This window comes from Pleurodeles waltl, chromosome 4_2, assembly GCF_031143425.1.
Source record: "Pleurodeles waltl isolate 20211129_DDA chromosome 4_2, aPleWal1.hap1.20221129, whole genome shotgun sequence".
Taxonomy (NCBI): Eukaryota; Metazoa; Chordata; class Amphibia; order Caudata; family Salamandridae; genus Pleurodeles; species Pleurodeles waltl.
This window is the reverse complement of record NC_090443.1, coordinates 112,620,736-112,641,173: the sequence shown is the minus strand read 5'-3', so window position 1 is coordinate 112,641,173 and position 20,438 is coordinate 112,620,736. Positions and strand designations below refer to the sequence as shown.

General features: G+C 44.8%; 1 protein-coding gene across 1 annotated transcript in view; it reads left to right on the top strand.

Moving 5' to 3' along the window:
- Positions 1–20,438, top strand: part of LOC138292333 (retinol dehydrogenase 16-like) — a 161,085-nt gene that overhangs the window by 127,063 nt on the left and 13,584 nt on the right. Inside the window, exon 3 of the mRNA XM_069230884.1 lies at positions 11,454–11,712. Coding sequence (XP_069086985.1) covers positions 11,454–11,712 — 259 coding nt within the window. The remainder of the gene's footprint in view (positions 1–11,453; positions 11,713–20,438) is intronic.

Here is a 20,438-nt window from a genome sequence, read left to right as displayed (position 1 = left end):
TCAATGGCTTGAGACTGCATGTCCCCTTTCCTTTGCAAGCTGGTATGGGTCTCAAAGTATATTATGTGAGTAAGCAAGACATTTCCAAAAGGCAATGCACTCTTTGTACTCTGAGATGCCAATCTTTTCAGGCTCAAAGCATGTGGATTTCAAAGTGCGGGATTTGCAACAGCAGAAAATGTTAATACTTCAGGGCCTTTGTGTGCTAATTTACATGGAAATTAAAAATCTGCAGGTATGCAGGGATTATTCAGAAGTCGCAACTAGATAAATAATAATCCCCCACACTCTGATCCTTCACCTGCTTGTTTTTCCCCTGGAAGGGTGGGCAAGCCCGCATCTGGCTCTCCACCATCCTCCATCTACTGCCATGCAGCATAAACCCACTTGGTGTTTTGCTGCCCCACCAAAAGAAAACTTTGCACACTACCGCAACCTTATTGCATTATGCCTGCTCTCTGAGCCACATCTTCTCCTTCCCACAAATCCCCTACCAGTAAGCTCAAATCTGTCAGGTAATAGGCGTTCCCCAACTGTGACAGATGCACTCTGTCTGCCCTGAAAAGTGCCTCATCTTGTTCCTTGATGTCCTCATGTTTTAAAACTTTTATCCCATGTGACCAACAGAAAACCGTCATAGCCCGATTAAGCTTTTTACGAGCCTGCTCTATGGCTCGATGCTTAACTGCCCTTCTCCACGCTCGTCGAGGCACAAACTCAGTCCAGACCAAGCAGGTACCATGTACCTGCTTGCGGAGTTCCAGATCTCTCTGCATGTGTTGTAGTAGTGTGAGCCCTGACAGTTTCACAAGGTGGTTTTCCCCCAGGTGAATCAACAGCAAGCCTGGACAAACCCAGTTCGGCAAGCTAGAAGTAATAAACGGAAGCAGACTTCCCCACCTCATGTCGCTTTTACCCCACCAGAAAACTTCATGTTGACTGCTAGGGAGTCCCAAAGCCCATCCGTAAATCTGTTTTTCTGCAAACTTCGCCGCCCAGTGGATAAAAGAATGGCCAACCACCCATGTGATTATCTTGTCCTTCTGTGGTCTGTATACGCATCCTGCAAAGAAATAGAACTGTAACGATGGTCTCTAGATCTAAACCCTCACCCACAACACATGTCGAAAAATGACTAGCCTGCATGGATCCAAAACAACAAAACTTTCTAAGCCTCAGGTAGCACTCGCAGCATCTAGACTTCCATCTACCTATTGCCTTAATTCTTGCCCAGTCCAAGCCCAAATGGGCCGCCGCAGTAGCTGCCCTAATCCTGAAGGAAAGAGTGCCAAAGTAAAGAGTGCGATGACCCGTTCACCTCAAAGCCATACGTAACACCTGCAACAACTAAAAACTAGTAAGCTTTGCCCCTGACCCGTGCACAAAGTCTCCGCTTTCTCCTGCCAAACATCTCACACCCCGAAAACTCATCCATTCCAGCACCGGGCAAGCGGCTGCGTTACCACCTCTGTCCAGTGATACCCATTTCCCTTTTCCCATTTCCCTTTCCCCAACTGATCTGTCTCAGAGCGCCTGAGCCAAATCCCCAAACGATCCCCATGCAGGCAAACCTCCTTAACCTTCACACCTACCCCCTTCCCAACCCCCAGCAATTCTGACACTAGAAAAGCCCCAAAAACATCCACACCATGCATAGACGAAATAAAGCCAACTCACATTCGTCAGCGCAGCAAACTGGCAAAACATGGAAGAGTTCCAGCAATAAATCGAAGGTGATGGGCTCCCTAGCTGCCCTACCTGAACTTGACCTAACCCTGCCACAGCCTTTCAGAATTTTTCCCAACAAATCATTACGCGCTGGGTCAAAACCAAAAAAGAGTTTCCCGTAAAAAGATACCCCTGCCAACTTGCCACCAATGGTCGCGGGCGACAAACCTTCCCCAATCAGAAATAGCACAAAACGCAATGCGCTTAACTCTAGCACCTCAGCTCCTTGTAACCAAAAATTGCCCTGACATGACTCACAGGATTGAAAATCCAACCATGCCAGCCTGTAACTCTGCAGAGTGTATTCCGCTAAGGACATCTCCACCAGCCCAGTGATCATCACGCCCCCCCACTCCCAAATGTCTGCCAGGACCGTGGTCTTGCTCCGCTCCGCTCCTGGTGCCAATGTGCGAAAACTTTGCCACTGTGAATGAGACAGGGAATCTGCAATCTCGTTGTATACCCCAGGTATGTGTGCAGCTTTGAAAATAACAATGTATGATAGACAGCGAAGCATAAACTGGCGCAACAAGCGCAAAACCCTGAGATCCCTCTCTCTCAGTCTGTTAACTACGTCAACTACTGTCATGTTGTCAACGCGAATAACCACTGTCCTGTTGGCTAACTCATGGCCCCACACTGCCAGTGCCACAAAGAGGGGAAAAAACTCAAGGAAAGCAATGCTCATCCCTTGCTGCAGCCACCGTGAGGGCCATGTTTCAGCGCACCATCTCCCGTCACAGAAAAGCCCGAAACCTGCGGCTCCTGCACTTGCCAAACCGCATCAGCTTCGCAGAAAAACATAGACACGCCATTAAAATATGCCAAAAAAGTTTCCCACACCTTGATATCCTCCCTCAAACCTACCGAAACATGTATCCTATGGCAGCACTGCTCCTGACATGGCTAAACCCAAGTGGTCCCAGGATGCTTGTTTCCGGTCCAGGGAGGACCTGGCTTGGCAGTTCAGGCTGGACTGTCCCCATGAGGAACAGGGTCAAGACTGATTTGCATATGGGTGGGTCCAAACTGGGATGGCATGGTGAGCAAAAGAACAATGGATTAAACCCAGATCTGTGACTGGGTGTGAGTGTTTGCATTGTTCAGCACTCCGTCCATCATCCTCTTGTGTTGCTAAACGCAAGCCTCCCCGTGCTACCCTGCAAGCGAAATTAAGGCAGCCCAACAGCTTCTGAGCTGTCCGAAGATCAATCTTGTGGAGTACCCGCACTGTGCCCAAAAATTCCAGCATCTCCTTCACCTTAGGCGCCGGCAATCTAGCCACCATGATGCTTGCATCCAATTCTATGCCCAAAAAGGTTAAGACTGATTGTGGCCCTTCTGTCTATTCTGGAGCCAAAGGCACCCCAACACTCTGAGCTAACTCCTGAAAAGCCGTCAGCGCCCTCCCGCAAGCTCCAGAAGAGGCTGTCCCTACAAAAAGAAAATCATCCAAGTAGTGTGTCACTGTCCTATGACCACTCTGTTTGACAAAGACCCACTGTAGGAAGGTACTGAAAGCCTCGAAAAGTGCACATGAAATGGCACAACCCATAGGAAGCACCCTGTCGACATAAATTGCCCCGTCAAATTGCATACCCAGCAGATTAAAATCATCTGGGTGTATTGGCAGCAGCCGGAAGGCCGATCGAATGTCGCACTTTGCCACCTTGGCATGTTTGCCACACCCCCTGACCAGCTTGATGGCATCATCCACGGGTGCGTAAACCACCCTAGTGTCCTCGGGTGCAATAAAGTCATTAACAGAGGTACCTTCTGGCCAGGACAAATGATGAATCAGGCAAAATTCCCCGGGGGCCTTTTTAGGCACTACCCCCAAAGGTGATATAATCAAATCCGCACTTGGCCAATCATAATAAGGCCCGTTAGTTCTGCCTAAAGACACTTCTTTGACTACCTTGTCCCGCACCACTCGTGGCATTTCCTTGGCGGACCGCAGGTTGTCCGCCCATCTCCTCAGCCGTGGACCTTGCTAACTGTCCCGGAAACCCTCCTGAAAACCCCACTCCGACTTGCAAGCAGTGTCCCTATCGGGATAGCTATGTAGCCAGGGCAGAAGGGTCCTCAACCTTATTGGCATATGAGCCTTTTGGCGCAGAAGCTCCCAGCATGCCTCGCCCCTTGGACGCTCTCCATTGTTCAGCTGGGCTGGAGAGGGTAAAACATTGTGTGACTGAATGACGGCCCCCGCACTTGGAGCAGTCATGTTTAACTTTGCAGGGCTGTCTGGAACAAAAGCCTTTATTAAAGTTCCAACATGCTCCTGTTGTGGACACCGGGGTCCGTTGGCCCACACCCGTCCCTCCTTGGGCTGGATGTTCCTGAAAAGGCTTGTAAACTACAGGCAAACCACTTGCAGTGTGCATAGATGCCGTGGATTGCGCTGACGCCATTCACTGCATCCACAGTTCTGGGTCTACGTCACCCCAGGGTTTATCAGGTTTGACGCTCACCCTACCCCGGAATTCCTCATCATAGCTCAGCCAAGCGAACCCCCCGAAATGCATCTGGGCTTTCCTTATAATATCCATATACTTAAAAAGCGCTATGGCCCTGTCCAGGAACTTCTTTCAAAATATGCTGTCAAAAATCAAAAAGGCTGACGTCCAGTTATCCATTGTGATCGGCACTCTCGGTCTGCGCGCTAACTCCCACTCCTCCTCCTTGGATTCCTCTTTGGCCTGTATGTCTCTATGTAGGAGCTTAAAAACATCCACATATTCATGCTTCCAAATCCTAGCTTTTGTTTTTTCCACTACGTGTGAGCCCAAAGGCATGGCAAGACCCATGTACGGAAGCCGCTTCTTGTGTCCCCCCTCTTCTTTGTCTTCGGACCCAGTGACCTCCCCAGTCGTCTGATTACCTGTTTCAGTCGTTGTTGTTATAAGAGCCTCCTTAGCTTTTCCTGTGTCACCACCCTGCATCACTCCTTCCGTAGCTGTTTCATGAACCAAAAAATCATCTACCCCTATGGACTTACGCGTGCATGACCCACTAAAGCCAGAACTGTCCCCCCAAACCGACCACAATTGCCCCTTACCTCTGCCTTGCTCTCCCAGGGGGCGTGCAACCTTCCTTGCCCCTCGACCACGTGCTGGCCCATGCCGCACGCCCAGTGGCCCGCCAACAGACATGGAATCCTGCAAAATAGAAGCAGAAGAAGGGGTTGCACCGCACTTGCACCCTCGCCCCCTCCTTTTTACACAGCTCACCTCCACTTCACGAATCTCTCTGTCCTCCCATTCATCCACATCCTCCTCATAATCGAGGTCAAAGACATCTTCTTCATCCATCTCACCCATGTTGCCAGCACCGCCCTTCATTCGTATAGTACTTGCCGAGACTTCTTCCTGGCACTCATGGCGCACACCATCTCTGGGTGCACCTTGATCCAGTGATGCAGAGAAGGCCGCTTCAGACCAACGTGCAGGGGCCGTGTTGCGCCCTGTTGGCATCACCTTCTTTCTGCCAGCCTCAGACACTGGCATTGTATGTCCTTGCCCAACGTGGCCATGTGCGCCACTGGGACTCTCCGCGCCAAACTGACCTCCAGCCGCACAAGCCTCCTGACCCCTCCCCTCCTCTACCCGAGGCACCCAGACACAATTACCCGACCCCATTCCAGTAGGTAGAGGTCCCATCCCCTCAATACCCTCAGCTGCCCTTTTAAACTGCTTGCCTCGTGTCCCTACCTCGTCACTGGCTCTGCACAGCTGGGCCCACCTTTCCTCAGTCTCCACCACAATGCGGCGCTGCTCCTTGATCCTGGCCTCTAAATCCCCAGCTTCGGCCGGGTCCCACCTGCCCTGCCTGCCCCCCCCCCACCCTTTGCCCTGGCCCTGCCAACCCTTGCCTGACCCCTGCTTTAACTTTTCTGGCCTGCCCACTCGCTGCTTTGGCCTTACCGGGCCCACCCTTCACTTTGCCCGTACTCTTGCCCCTTCCTTTAATTGGGGGCCCGGGGCCCTTAGCTTGTGTTGCACCCCCTCTGGGGCAAGAAAGGTCTAAAGGGGCCCACTCATTACTGGGCCCAGGGAATATTTGTTCCCCCAAATCTATGGCCAATTCAGGCCCATCCACATTCAAAAGCTCCTGGGGTCCCCGGGGGCCTCTTCCCCCAAACTCTCTGCTCCTGTCCCCTCTAAAGCACCGTCCCCTGCCTGCCCAGTGCTCAGCTGTCCATTATAATGGGAAGGGCTGGACGCACCTCGCCCCGCCCTCCCATTGCTTTTTACATTTTTTTGGGCCCCCACCCGTCTTTCTGGTGATGTGCATGCGGCCACTGCTGCCGCTACCCGGCTCGACGCAACGCTCGTCGGCCGCACCATGCCGAACCAGGCCTGGTCCAGTACACCAGGCCTGAGGAGATCGGCCCGGCCGGCTTTGCCAAGAATGCGAAGCGCGGCCCTGACAGTTTCATCGTCATGGCTTGTTGCCATGGCACTGAAGCAATAGCGGTGTAATGCCGCCGAAAGAAAAATATACCGGCAAAGCCCCACTGAGCCAGTCACAGAAAAAATACCTTCCGCCTACCTCACGCCCAGAAAAACCTCCCTAGGCCAAATTCCATTCTGATTGCTGGTCAGCTCGAAAAGAGGCCAATCCCTCCCCCACACCCCTTTTATTCCCCCACCCTTAGACCCACCAGCCTTTAGCCTATCCTGTCCCCCTGGCGTCACTTCCCCTTTCCCGAATGTACCTGCGGAGACTAGAGCGAGTCTCCTCTCTGCGAGCCCCTCCATTGCGCCCTGCAGGAATAAGGGATCTGTAACAAGTTTGTTGGTTTCTAAACTTCGTATCAAGCCAATAAGTACAAATTGGAGGATGGTTTGAAATACCAGTCCGCGCTCTCTTTCTCCACAGAGGCAGAAGGTGCCTCTTGGGGCTAAAGGCTCTAACAGTGTGTCTCCCAAACAGTGGGGATTTCAAAACAATATAACTCATCTACTGTATCATTTGTAGATTTTAACAAAACAGTTTTTAAAATGGGTGCAACTGGGTTGCAATGCCGCACCAAACCGTTTACAAAAGCTAACAGACCATTGTTGATTTCTTTAAATATGCATTTTATGATATGACAAGTATGTTAAGAGTGGGGACATCCACATTTGTTGGACTGGGAAAAGGCTTCTGTTTGCAGCAGGAAATAAAAAACATATTGTGAAGAGAAAACGCTGCTCTTATTACTCAGTCCAGCATCCATAACAATCACCAACAATGAGCGTTCTGGAATATTGCTTTGTTCACTGATGTCTTCTGGGGTTTTCAGACATTATAAAATCAATTACTTGATGGACTCCTTAAATGTAATCTGAAGAGTTTGCGCATAATAACTCCTTTTTCGTTTCACTGGTAACACAGCTTTATGTTTACACCATAAACACTTCTTAAAACTGCAGTTGTTTGAACTGAGCACTCATATTTGGGCCCTCTGGCTTGAATCTTAAAGTACCTTTTAGTAAGATATGTACATAATATGAATATGAAATGTACGACATTGATCTGAGCTGTTTTTGATTAAAATAAGTATTGCATAGCTACAGCACAATGTGTGTTTCCTTGCTGTATATTTTAGTCACCCCTTGGCGCAGACTTTTGTCCTCTATTGCTACAAAGTGCCAGTGCTCCTGTTTATAAGATGAGCTATGGAAGTGGAATTGTACTGTTAAAGTTAAAGCCTGCTCTGCGAGATTTGGCTTAGAAGGCAAAAATGGCACCCCTGTCACAAGAATCATGTTTGCTTTTTTATTGAACTTGAAGGTGCTATAATGCTATCTGAATTTTGATTTTAACCACACCAGAAACCCATAAAGGGAAATCCTTAATATTGAGTGTGAATTTAAATTATTTTAATTAAATAAGGAACAAGAACATAAAACACTGTATATTTAAATATCAACTATCACAACCTAGCAAATGAAAATAGATAAATTGATCAAGATATTGATGACCTCTCCCACTTTGATTGGGTCCAAAATCCTTTAAAAGGAAAAAAGAACACACATTATAACATTTGGGGCATTTTTACAAGCCTCTAGTGCCTCCAGAGTCTCACTTTTTGTGACACTCCAGTGGTGCAGTGCCCTTCTCCATATTTACATGGTGGCTTTAAGCCACTTTTAGTGTACCTTAACGCCGCCTTGTAAATATGGGGCCCCCCAGATGCATTTTCTGTGGCAGAGGGGCGTGCATTGAGTGTTGCTGTTGACGTACCCATGTAACACCCATTGCTTTTTGACACTGCACCAGATTTACAATGAAACGTAAATCTAAGGCAGCGCCAAAACCCCAGGGGAGGCGTTAGTATGGCGCAAGGAGGTGAAATACTTTTATTTCTCCTCGTTTTTGCTTTTTCTAAATGTGGTGCATTCTGCAGCACACATAGAAAGAGCAAAACACCATAAAGGTGTCCCTTCCTGCACATAAACAATCATTAAATAATTATGATTTGCTACTTCTTTGTGTGCTGCATTTTGCAGCAGGCATAGAATAAAAAATTGCCAATGTTGTTTATGTGCAGGAAGGAACACCTTCCTGCACATGAATATAATTCCCTGCAATGCAGGCACCCTTGCACTATGATGCCTGTGTTGGCACTAGCATCTAATTTTAGCACCAGTGCAGGGGGAGAGGAGGACAGGAATGTGCCGGATTTTGTAGGTATGGTGCATTTCTGCTGTTTCCCCATGTCTCAGGGCGGCTCAGCAAGACACTTGCTGCGCCACCCTGCGCCAAGGGGGCTTGTAAATAAGCCCATTTATCTGGTCAGACATTGCTATTTGAAGTTTGATTTCTGATAACTAAACATCAAGAACATATATCAACGTAGACCCTCAAGTGAGTATATATAAAGCTTTCTATGAGTTGCATTAACACTAGTTCCCACCAAAGTCTGGATTCAATTGACTGTCTGACACAGGCCAATCTACCACTAAGCTGTCCCTATTTAAAAGGTACTTTCAAATCATTCATTTCTTGAAAACAAAACTTCTGTAGCTTCAACTAAGATGAAAGGTTATTACCCAGAATTCTTCAATAGCAGATTCTCTCATTAAGCATGCACGTTGAAGTTGAACTGAGCTTGCTTCTCTAAGCAACACTGTCCTTAAAAGTTTACACAGCCACTTAAACTTCAGTAGATGACGTGTTCAGATTTTTTTACATTCTGGGACTTGCAGGCTTGATAATATCTTTATAAAACCACGACTACAAGTCCTAGATCACAAACAAAAAACCTGCAGGTGTGCAAATTCATGCCAAAGCCGTGGGACCAGTCTAGCATGGGCAGCCATTAGTGGCCCATTTCTCCTTTGCAAAGTAATCAGTGGCCAACAGAACAAGATATGTCACATGACGGCTCATCATCAGTAGCACTACAGAGCCAGATATAACTGGGTAGTATGTGTAAGTGGTCGGCAACTACACCTAAATATGATGCCCATTGTAATCCAAATACATTGGCAGCAATCAATCATATTTATTACGTGTATAGCACTCCAAATTAGCCAGAAGGATGATCATTGACAAATTTCATTTTAATTAGAATAAAAAATGTGTTATGAGGCAGCTGAAGGGTACACCTGTAAAAATAAGCTGTTTATCTGAAAAAACACACAGGGGGCTCTCATGAGATGTGGGTTACGTTTTCGTTTGAAATTTTGGTGGTGCTTTGCCTCTTAACTTCAGTAGTATCTGTGGACATCCAATTATGATCCTGTATATCTAAAAAGAAATGTACTAGAAAAACAGGTAACTAACAACATAAATGGGCATGCAAACCTTGCTTTATAATGTTAAATCAAGATATCAAATCAATGAATTATTATTAATGAAGTGGTTAACAACTTACCAGGCTTGAATAAAATTACTTTATTGGTGGATGAAAGGCACACAACTTTGGATGCCAAGAAGGATATTCCTACCTGATCAAATATTGTAAATTATGTGGATATACTTGATTGTATATGTTGAATACAATATTTTTTAATTGTTCAAGTGCACTTTACCAATGTCCTTAAATACCAAAATAAGTTGACCCCATAAGAAAGCTATAGGCGTTGTCTTCTTCAGAATTAAAACCTTACAAGTTGAGCTGATTTGATTTTCTGAATAAAAGGTGGATCTCACGGCATCACTATGCTAGCACGAACATTTTTGATTGGGAGTCGACAAAGCAATATGGTTGCACATGAACATAGCCAAATACGACACACCAGGAAAAGTACCAGTTACTTTGCCTGCTTTGCAACACCAGCGGCGTATCACTGTAGTTCACAATATTTGTTGTTTGCGATTCTTGACCTGAAAGTGAAAGTACACTCTGGAACTAGAGACAGTGGACCACAGAAAGGTAGTGCTTTCCTATTACTAGCATGTTGCTTTTCTCAGTTGCGTTTTTGCGAATTTACACAACTGCTTCTTCAGTCAGCCTTCATTTGCTAGGGGAAGCTGTTCAAATACAAAATGAAGTTGAAACTTCGAAAATCAGTCACTTGAATCTCAGTGTAATCGCTCTTCACCAATGTAAGAAAGCAAACATTGGGGTTAAACTCAGTTTTTAGGCTTTGCGCAGCGAGAGGGGGAACAGGTACTATTCGCTCCTTTATATAGACATTACTCAGTGTTTTCCTGCATAAACTGCAAAACCTCAATCCTCTAGGGCAGTGGTTCTTAACCTATAGTCCACGACCCCTGGGGGTCCAAGAGCCTATTCAGGAGATCTGCAACTGCTTAGAAAATTAAAAAATATTAGCAGATTATTAAACTGTGTATAAATAAAGAAGCAACAAGTAAAATTGAATAGGTTGAAAGTTCTGTAAATGTGAGAGAATTTGAAATTGGAGACAAAATGAAGTTACTATCCTCAGATTTATTAGTGGACGCACTGCAACTGCAGCAAACATAATATGGTATGGATGATGTGTAGCCAAAAGCTCCTACCTTTTCATTAAAATTAAAATTACATTTTTTTTTGCGAATTAAATACAATATTTAATAATTTGTTTATTTGTTTAATTAATGCTTGTTTATGTATTTTTGTGTATTGTTTTAAGGTTCCAATCATCAAAAATGCTTAGGCCTGGGAACCGGCTTCCATCAATGATTCAGTGGGGGTCCCCAGATGCCAATAAAGATTTAGTGAGGGTCCTTGGGTTCCAGCAATGATTAAATGGGGGGGTTCTCAGAATTCAAACGGTTAAGAACCACTGATTTAGGGTGGTATGTTGCCTAGCTATTGTTCCAGAATAAAAAGTCTGAAGACAATATGAAAGCAACCTGCATGAGCCAACTCATTTGTCTTTTATCTTATTTAAATGCATGTGATTACCTTAATCATAACATCAATATATTGTTCATAGCTTGCTGACACAGTTTTGAGGCGCTCTGTCACTTTAAAAAGGTGCTGACCTCTTATGCAAAGGGTTACTGTGGCCTGCCAGAAATCTAAACTGTGCCATGTAGGTGGCAAATAAATGTACCACATGTGAACGAATACACTGAACTACAGTACAAGCTGGGATACACAGTACTGATATACTATCCCAGGCCCATTATCTGTTATGATTCAGCATTCTCTAAAGCTGGAACAACGTTTTAAAAGAAAAGGAGAGCCATAAAACATGAGCTCAGTCACTGACAGGAAGGGAGGCGCGTGGGTAATTAATGCACGGCTTATAAACCTCCTTTCCTATCTCTCTCTGTAGGTCTCTGGGGTCTGGTGAACAATGCTGGGATCTCCATCCCGACTGCCCCAAACGAGTGGCTGAACAAGGCTGACTTCCAGAGAATGCTGGATGTCAATCTGCTAGGGTTGATTGACGTGACCCTGAACTTGACCTCGCTGGTCAGGAAAGCCCGGGGTCGCATTGTCAATGTTTCCAGCGTCATGGGAAGGCTCTCCATCCTCGGAGGCGGGTATTGCATTTCGAAATATGGAGTTGAGGCGTTTTCAGACAGTCTGAGGTGAGTGGTGTCCTTTTTACATTCTTGCTAGCCACTTCCGGATCAGTGCAGGATACCAAGCACTGGCTTAGCGTTCTTCTTGTAACCCATTTTCCAAAATATTGACTGACAAAAAGTTTACTATTGAACCCTCAGAGAGAGAGAGAGACTGTGTGTGCGTGTGTGTAATGCTTACATGGTGATCGATGAAAAATCGAACCCAGAGTTGGATCCTTGCCAGATTTTCGGTGTATCCACTGAGTTTGTAATTGAGCACCATGAAGTTTCATTGTTCATGAAATTATCTGATGTGAATATGCTGAAAAACATGCATGGATGCATCCCTTCTGGACATAGGTCGGAAGCACCTGTTCTCACCAAATGGGAGGGCATATATTGATGTTATTATCTCGTCAGACATTGCTATTTAGAGTGAGATTGACGATTAATAATTGGTGGTGTGCTCTGAATTGGAGCATCAAAAATGCTGAGTTCAGGAATACAGATGGCAAAAACAGAAAGAAAGAGACGCCAGTCACCAGCAAAGAGAGCATTCCATTCCCTTGAGTGGTGGTTTATGCCACCTCAGCAAGATTCCATCATAGGGAGGTCCTAGGGTTGAAGTTCAGAGGGAACAGGCAGAAGAGTTCCTTACAACTTTCTTGACAGAAGAGAATGGAGAGTAAGTAGACTGTGCACGTTGGTGCAAGAGCTCCCTAGCGCCTTTCAGTTACTGCAGTTAAAGCGATGAGAGATCATTTCACATGATTATTCCCTGTGTCATGTTATGCGAGTTGCGAAAGAAGGAACCCTGATGGCTCCTGATGGACTCCATAGCTTAGTGGCGTAAGTATTTGGAATGTAGTGAAGTGAATGGTGGTTTAGAATGTTGAGTTCCCAGTTTAACGCAGAAGAATAAAGACGCGTTTTAGTAGCACCGTGTGTGACGTATTTAATGGTGGGCACCCAGGCTGGGGAGGATGCTACAACTGGAGACGAAATAAGTAACCCGAAGATCAACAGAGCTCTTCCAGAGAGTTTGCTGTGGCCAGGAAAACTGCTTATGCGTGCCACATGTGTCTTGGTCGAAGTACCAAATCAAGATATGGTGTATGTGGAGTCAAAGCTCAACTCCAGCAAGTGTAAAGCATTGAAGATAGTGGAAGCTTTACCAAGAAGACTGTGGGGGTCATTATGAATTTGGTGGTCAGAAACATCCGACCGCCAAACTCCTGAGGAGGCGACTTCCACAGTGCTGGCCGTCTCCCTACCGGCCCCATTACAACTTTCCCACTGGGCTTGGTTTCTGCCCGTCAGGCAGAGGGAAACGTGTGGCAATATAATTCTCTGTGGACCAACCGCTACCATGAGTCTGGCGGTATTAAGACTGCCAGATTCCTAATCAGGCCCAGTATATTATTGGCCTGAAACCTGCTTACCTGGCCATACAAAGAGGTACCATGCTGCTATACAAAAAGGTATATGTCAGACAGAGCGAAAATGCTGGAGGCGGATACAACCAGGTTTTGAATGCGCAGCAAATAATTATTGCAACGTGCAAGACAACGCTGTGTGCCATGGGCATGGGCATTGCAAAGGCCCCCTCTGGCCCCCTGCACTTGTTCTCCACCAGCCTATTTATGTCAGTCAGACCGCCATGAAAAGGCTGGCAGAGAACAAGGTTGTAATCAGTAAGGTGGCCCTGACTTCTGTGCCGCCCTGCCTGTCACAACCAACATCACCGTCATCCCGTTGGGATCAGAGATCCTGGTGGAGAAGTTAGTCACCTGGTGGTCAGACCGCCAGGGTTGTAATGTGGCAATCAGACCACCACAGCCGCGGCAGTCTCTGTGGACCAACCGCTACCATGAGTCTGGCGGTCTTGAGACCGCCAGACTCGTAATCAGGCCCAATATATTATTGGCCTAGAACAAGCTGACAAGGCCAAACAAAGAGGTACTGTGCTTCTATACAACATAAAGGTATACGTCAGAAGGAGCGAAAATGCTGGAGGCGGATACAACCAAGTTTTGAATGCGCAGCAAATAATTATTGCACCGTGCAAGATAGGGCTGTGTGGCAGAGACCAACCAGGTGCCAGCAAGTAGAAGAGAAAGCTTGAAGACACAGTGCCCAAGGCTGTGTTTGTAAGTGTCAACACCAGGGCAGTGCGCGCTCTATTGGACGACTAGAATGCAAAAACCCAGCACTCTCAAAAACAACGTAATTTATGCATTGTGCTGATATGTTGTTGATTAACCTTTTGCATAGCAGAGTTCAATCCTGACGACTTATTTTTAATGTGCTTACAAATGCTGTTCATTTGCAATGTATTGCTGCAGGCTTTCAGAGTGTGTTAGGGTGTGGTCCCTTTCCAGGGCTTTCTAGAGACTTTCCCTGCAACATGCCTGGGTGTGGTTGTGGGTTGGGCCAAGACTCTATAAAAAGGAGCCAGCCCAGCTCCAAGTGCTCACTATTCAGAGGTCCCAGTGCAGAGCAGCAGCTACTTCCTGAGCTCCTGTCCCGGTGGCCTATTTGATCTTCTAGACATCTGACTTTCATTCTTCATTTGGAGATCCTCGTTCTGGGCGGTAAGACGGTGGTTGGGCTGGCCTCCTGACGCCGTTATCGAGAACTCTCATGTTCTTGGGCCTAATTCTTTTATGATTTGACAGAGTACTTTGCGTGTGTGAACTATGCGCTTGAGTGTTTGTGACATTTGCAGGGTGACTTGCGAATCGGCAAGACGCGCGATTCGTTTCATGATAATTTAATCTTGTTATTCATTGCATGCTGCCATTTCTTGACATTTACATGGTGGCTTAAGAATCGGCAAAAGACATGCGATTCGTTTCATTGTACTTTGATCTTGTTATCCATTGTGAGCTGTTATTTCTTGGCATTTACATTGTGGTTTATGAATCGGCAAGACGCACGATTCGTTTAATGATGATTTGACTTTGATATTCATTGCGTACTACCATTTCTTGGCTTTTTACGTGGTGACACTCGAATCGGCAAGACGCACAATTCTCTCCTCGAGTTTAATTCATGTTGTTTATTGTATGCCACTATTCTAAGATATTTATCATGTAATATTCGAGTTGACAAGTTATGTGATTTGTTTTTCCTGAATCCATATTGTGTTATTCATGGTGCACAATCCTTTTATGGTGTTTACTGTATATATATATATATAAATCTACAATATGCGCAATTTGTGTTGAAACATTTTAAGAGTACACAGACGGTCAGAGTGTCTGGATGCAATATTTTATGGTCCTAGTATGCATTCTCAAAAAAGGATTTATATGACTGGTTTAAAATTTAGTCAGAATGGTTTTCTGATTCTCATGTAAAGGAAAGTACTTGAATAAGAAAGTTTTCATTTAATCCATCTTGATTCCCTTACGGGTATCCGGCCATCTTGAAACTTAGTCATTTTAAACTTAATTCTTAGATTGTTCATGTTTTCAGAATGACTATGCTTAGAGTCATAGTCTAGTATTGATTTCAGGAGATATAATTTTCATATTATGTGTTCTAACCTTTTTCTTACTACAGGTCTCCTTCCCAGCTGTTTCCCTTCCTAATCCCCTCTTCCCCTCTTGAACTCTCTTAGCCTCTGTGATTTATCTATCAGAGTCTTGGAGCTGTTCAGTGGTGGGCGTGTTGGGAATGTGCGCAGACCCCGAGGATCTGATGACTCTGACAGTAAGCAACCATCCTACCAAAGTTGTAGAGTGGAATACAGAACAAATGCACACATCTTCGAAAGATAGAACGCAAGGGTGGTGAGTGAACGAAAGACTGTGTGAGCCATGAAGATGAAGAAAAAGGCTGTGTTACCAGTGATTATAAACAATGACTCAGAAGACAGTGCATCACAAGGGCTTAGAGCTGGTTTGAGATAGATCCTAGAGGACAATGAACAATGGGGGAAACAGACCCTACTCTCAACGTCATCAAGTTCCACCACCAGTTATAATGCTACCACCTTCCTGAAACCGCCACCACCCTTTGACGCTGCCTGAAAGCAAAATATTGGTGATAGATGGACTGCTTGGACAGAGACATTTGAAGATTTCATTGATGCACTGGAAGAAATAAATAACAAGAAGATTATTAAATACCTTAATAATCTGGCTGGTGGGGGTGTAAAAGAAGTCATAAAGAAAATACCATGAGATGATGAAATCACTTACTGTCACATCAGAGATGCTTTGAATCTCAAATTCAATCCAATGCCGAATGTGGATTATGAAAGGTACATGTTCAGTCAAGAACAACAGAGAGTCAGTGAAACCATCAATGAATTTGTTGTAAGACTGGATACACTCATCAAACACTGTAAGTTTAATGAATTTAACAATGAAGAAACCATACGTCTCAGAGTGATCGATGGATGCTGGTCCGACTCATTCTGAATACGAATTCTTAGAGAAACTCTAAGTCTAGATCGAGTTCTCATGGCTGCCAAAGCTGAAGAGCATACTGATCGAAAAGTTGCTAACATGGAGACCAGAGGTGCCCATCTTAAGTCAGTCATGAACATGAAAAGTAAGCAGAAACACAGAGCTGAAGGACACAAGGTGATGTCTCCACAAAAAAAGGAGTTGTGTTTCAAATGTGGATTATCCTTTCCACATGAAGGTAAATGTCCCACCACTGGGCAAATATGGAAAGACTATGGTAAAGAGAACCATTTTGTAACAGTCTGCAAGGCGAAGGAAAAAGTAAGTGTATCACGGCAAGAAGACAAAATGGCCGACCAAATGTTCCAGAAGCAACTCTCAATGTGCGCCCAAAAGGCCAAGCGGCAGCACCATTTGAACACCAAATGAAATTGATTGCCATCTAAATTATTGTTGAAGAGTTTGCCAGAATCAGTATTGAGTGAAAGTGAGAAATATGATTGTGTGACGTTGATGTTTACCTCAGAAAAACATGCACATGTTGGACTGGCTGCCTGTAAAGAAAATTACCATTCACAGAACAGTCAACATGACAAAGCACCAAAGTCATTCAAACATTGTCCGAAGATTACACTGAAAGTAAATAGTTATTTTATACCTTTCATTATAAATAGTGGCACATCGATAAACATTATGCCTGTAGGAAAATATAATGAAATGTCTCTGTTGCCACAGTAGACGGCATCGAAAACAAAGGTGTATCCATGGGCTGCATAGAAACCTTTGAAAAGTCAAGGTTCATTTGTAGCGACAATAAAGCACAAGAAGACTAAAGTGCAAGCACCCATTCATGTATTGCAAGGCACGGCATCAAGTTCCTGTTTACTCAGTTTCAGCACAGCCACTGACATGTCACTGATTTCATTGAATTACAACTTGAATGTTCTTCACAAAAAAGTAAGTCAGTTTCCTTTGTTATTTCATGGGTTAGGAAAATTGAAGCTATGACAGTACAATTATATATCAATGAAGATGTTCGTCCTTTAGCTCAAAGACACAAAAGAATTGCATTTCATTTAAAGGAAGCTGTTGAAGAGGAACTTGAATCATTACTTAAACATATCATTGAATGTTTATCTGGTCTAACGCCGTGGGTTTCTCCCAACTTCCTAGTGCCTAAAAAGGACAGTAAAGGAGCTGTACGCGTCTGTGTGGATATGCGTCAGGCAAACAAGGCAATTGAAAGAGAATGACATCTCAGTCCATACATTGCTGACATGATAACCCAACTGAATGGTGCAAAAGTCTTCTCTCGCCTTGTTTCAAATAAAGGAATCATCAGTTGAAACTTGAGGATAATTTCAGGTACATTACAACCTCTGCTACACACATTGGTCTGTTTTGATAAAAAAGATTACGTTTTGGTGTGTCATCAGCTGCACAGTTTTTTCAAGTTGTCATATGACGTATCATACAGCCTGTTGTGAATGCTTTCAACTATGGTGATGACATATTGTTTTTCGAAACTACACAGAAAGAGCACAACAAAGTCCTCAAGCAAGTTTGCCATTTGCTCCCTGATGCAGTTTAACTCTGAATGCTAAAAAGTGTGAATTCCACAAAACAAAACTAAAATTATTTAGCCATATCTTTTCAGGTGGGGATATGAAACAACATCCTGCTAAAGTACAAGCATTGTCATCTACCAGTCCACCACAAGATGTTTGAATGTTATCCTCATTCCTTGGCATGGCCAATTACTGATCCAGATACAGGGAGTGCAGAATTATTAGGCAAGTTGTATTTTTGAGGATTAATTTTATTATTGAACAACAACCATGTTCTCAATGAACCCAAAAAACTCATAAATATCAAAGCTGAATATTTTTGGAAGTAGTTTTTAGTTTGTTTTTAGTTTTAGCTATGTTAGGGGGATATCTGTGTGTGCAGGTGACTATTACTGTGCATAATTATTAGGCAACTTAACAAAAAACAAATATATACCCATTTCAATTATTTATTATTACCAGTGAAACCAATATAACATCTCAACATTCACAAATATACATTTCTGACATTCAAAAACAAAACAAAAACAAATCAGTGACCAATATAGCCACCTTTCTTTGCAAGGACACTCAAAAGCCTGCCATCCATGGATTCTGTCAGTGTTTTGATCTGTTCACCATCAACATTGCGTGCAGCAGCAACCACAGCCTCCCAGACACTGTTCAGAGAGGTGTACTGTTTTCCCTCCTTGTAAATCTCACATTTGATGATGGACCACAGGTTCTCAATGGGGTTCAGATCAGGTGAACAAGGAGGCCAGGTCATTAGATTTCCTTCTTTTATACCCTTTCTTGCCAGCCACGCTGTGGAGTACTTGGACGCGTGTGATGGAGCATTGTCCTGCATGAAAATCATGTTTTTCTTGAAGGATGCAGACTTCTTCCTGTACCACTGCTTGAAGAAGGTGTCTTCCAGGAACTGGCAGTAGGACTGGGAGTTGAGCTTGACTCCATCCTCAACCCGAAAAGGCCCCACAAGCTCATCTTTGATGATACCAGCCCAAACCAGTACTCCACCTTGCTGGCGTCTGAGTCGGACTGGAGCTCTCTGCCCTTTACCAATCCAGCCACGGGCCCATCCATCTGCCCCATCAAGACTCACTCTCATTTCATCAGTCCATAAAACCTTAGAAAAATCAGTCTTGAGATATTTCTTGGCCCAGTCTTGACGTTTCAGCTTGTGTGTCTTGTTCAGTGGTGGTCGTCTTTCAGCCTTTCTTACCTTGGCCATGTCTCTGAGTATTGCACACCTTGTGCTTTTGGGCACTCCAGTGATGTTGCAGCTCTGAAATATGGCCAAACTGGTGGCAAGTGGCATCGTGGCAGCTGCACGCTTGACTTTTCTCAGTTCATGGGCAGTTATTTTGCGCCTTGGTTTTTCCACACGCTTCTTGCGACCCTGTTGACTATTTTGAATGAAACGCTTGATTGTTCGATGATCACGCTTCAGAAGCTTTGCAATTTTAAGTGTGCTGCATCCCTCTGCAAGATATCTCACTATTTTTGACTTTTCTGAGCCTGTCAAGTCCTTCTTTTGACCCATTTTGCCAAAGGAAAGGAAGTTGCCTAATAATTATGCACACCTGATATAGGGTGTTGATGTCATTAGACCACACCCCTTCTCATTACAGAGATGCACATCACCTAATATGCTTAATTGGTAGTAGGCTTTCGAGCCTATACAGGGAGTGCAGAATTATTAGGCAAATGAGTATTTTGACCACATCATCCTCTTTATGCATGTTGTCTTACTCCAAGCTGTATAGGCTTGAAAGCCTACTACCAATTAAGCATATTAGGTGATGTGCATCTCTGTAATGAGAAGGGGTGTGGTCTAATGACATCAACACCCTATATCAGGTGTGCATAATTATTAGGCAACTTCCTTTCCTTTGGCAAAATGGGTCAAAAGAAGGACTTGACAGGCTCAGAAAAGTCAAAAATAGTGAGATATCTTGCAGAGGGATGCAGCACTCTTAAAATTGCAAAGCTTCTGAAGCGTGATCATCGAACAATCAAGCGTTTCATTCAAAATAGTCAACAGGGTCGCAAGAAGCGTGTGGAAAAACCAAGGCGCAAAATAACTGCCCATGAACTGAGAAAAGTCAAGCGTGCAGCTGCCACGATGCCACTTGCCAACAGTTTGGCCATATTTCAGAGCTGCAACATCACTGGAGTGCCCAAAAGCACAAGGTGTGCAATACTCAGAGACATGGCCAAGGTAAGAAAGGCTGAAAGACGACCACCACTGAACAAGACACACAAGCTGAAACGTCAAGACTGGGCCAAGAAATATCTCAAGACTGATTTTCCTAAGGTTTTATGGACTGATGAAATGAGAGTGAGTCTTGATGGGCCAGATGGATGGGCCCGTGGCTGGATTGGTAAAGGGCAGTGAGCTCCAGTCCGACTCAGACGCCAGCAAGGTGGAGGTGGAGTACTGGTTTGGGCTGGTATCATCAAAGATGAGCTTGTGGGGCCTTTTCGGGTTGAGGATGGAGTCAAGCTCAACTCCCAGTCCTACTGCCAGTTCCTGGAAGACACCTTCTTCAAGCAGTGGTACAGGAAGAAGTCTGCATCCTTCAAGAAAAACATGATTTTCATGCAGGACAATGCTCCATCACACGCGTCCAAGTACTCCACAGCGTGGCTGGCAAGAAAGGGTATAAAAGAAGGAAATCTAATGACATGGCCTCCTTGTTCACCTGATCTGAACCCCATTGAGAACCTGTGGTCCATCATCAAATGTGAGATTTACAAGGAG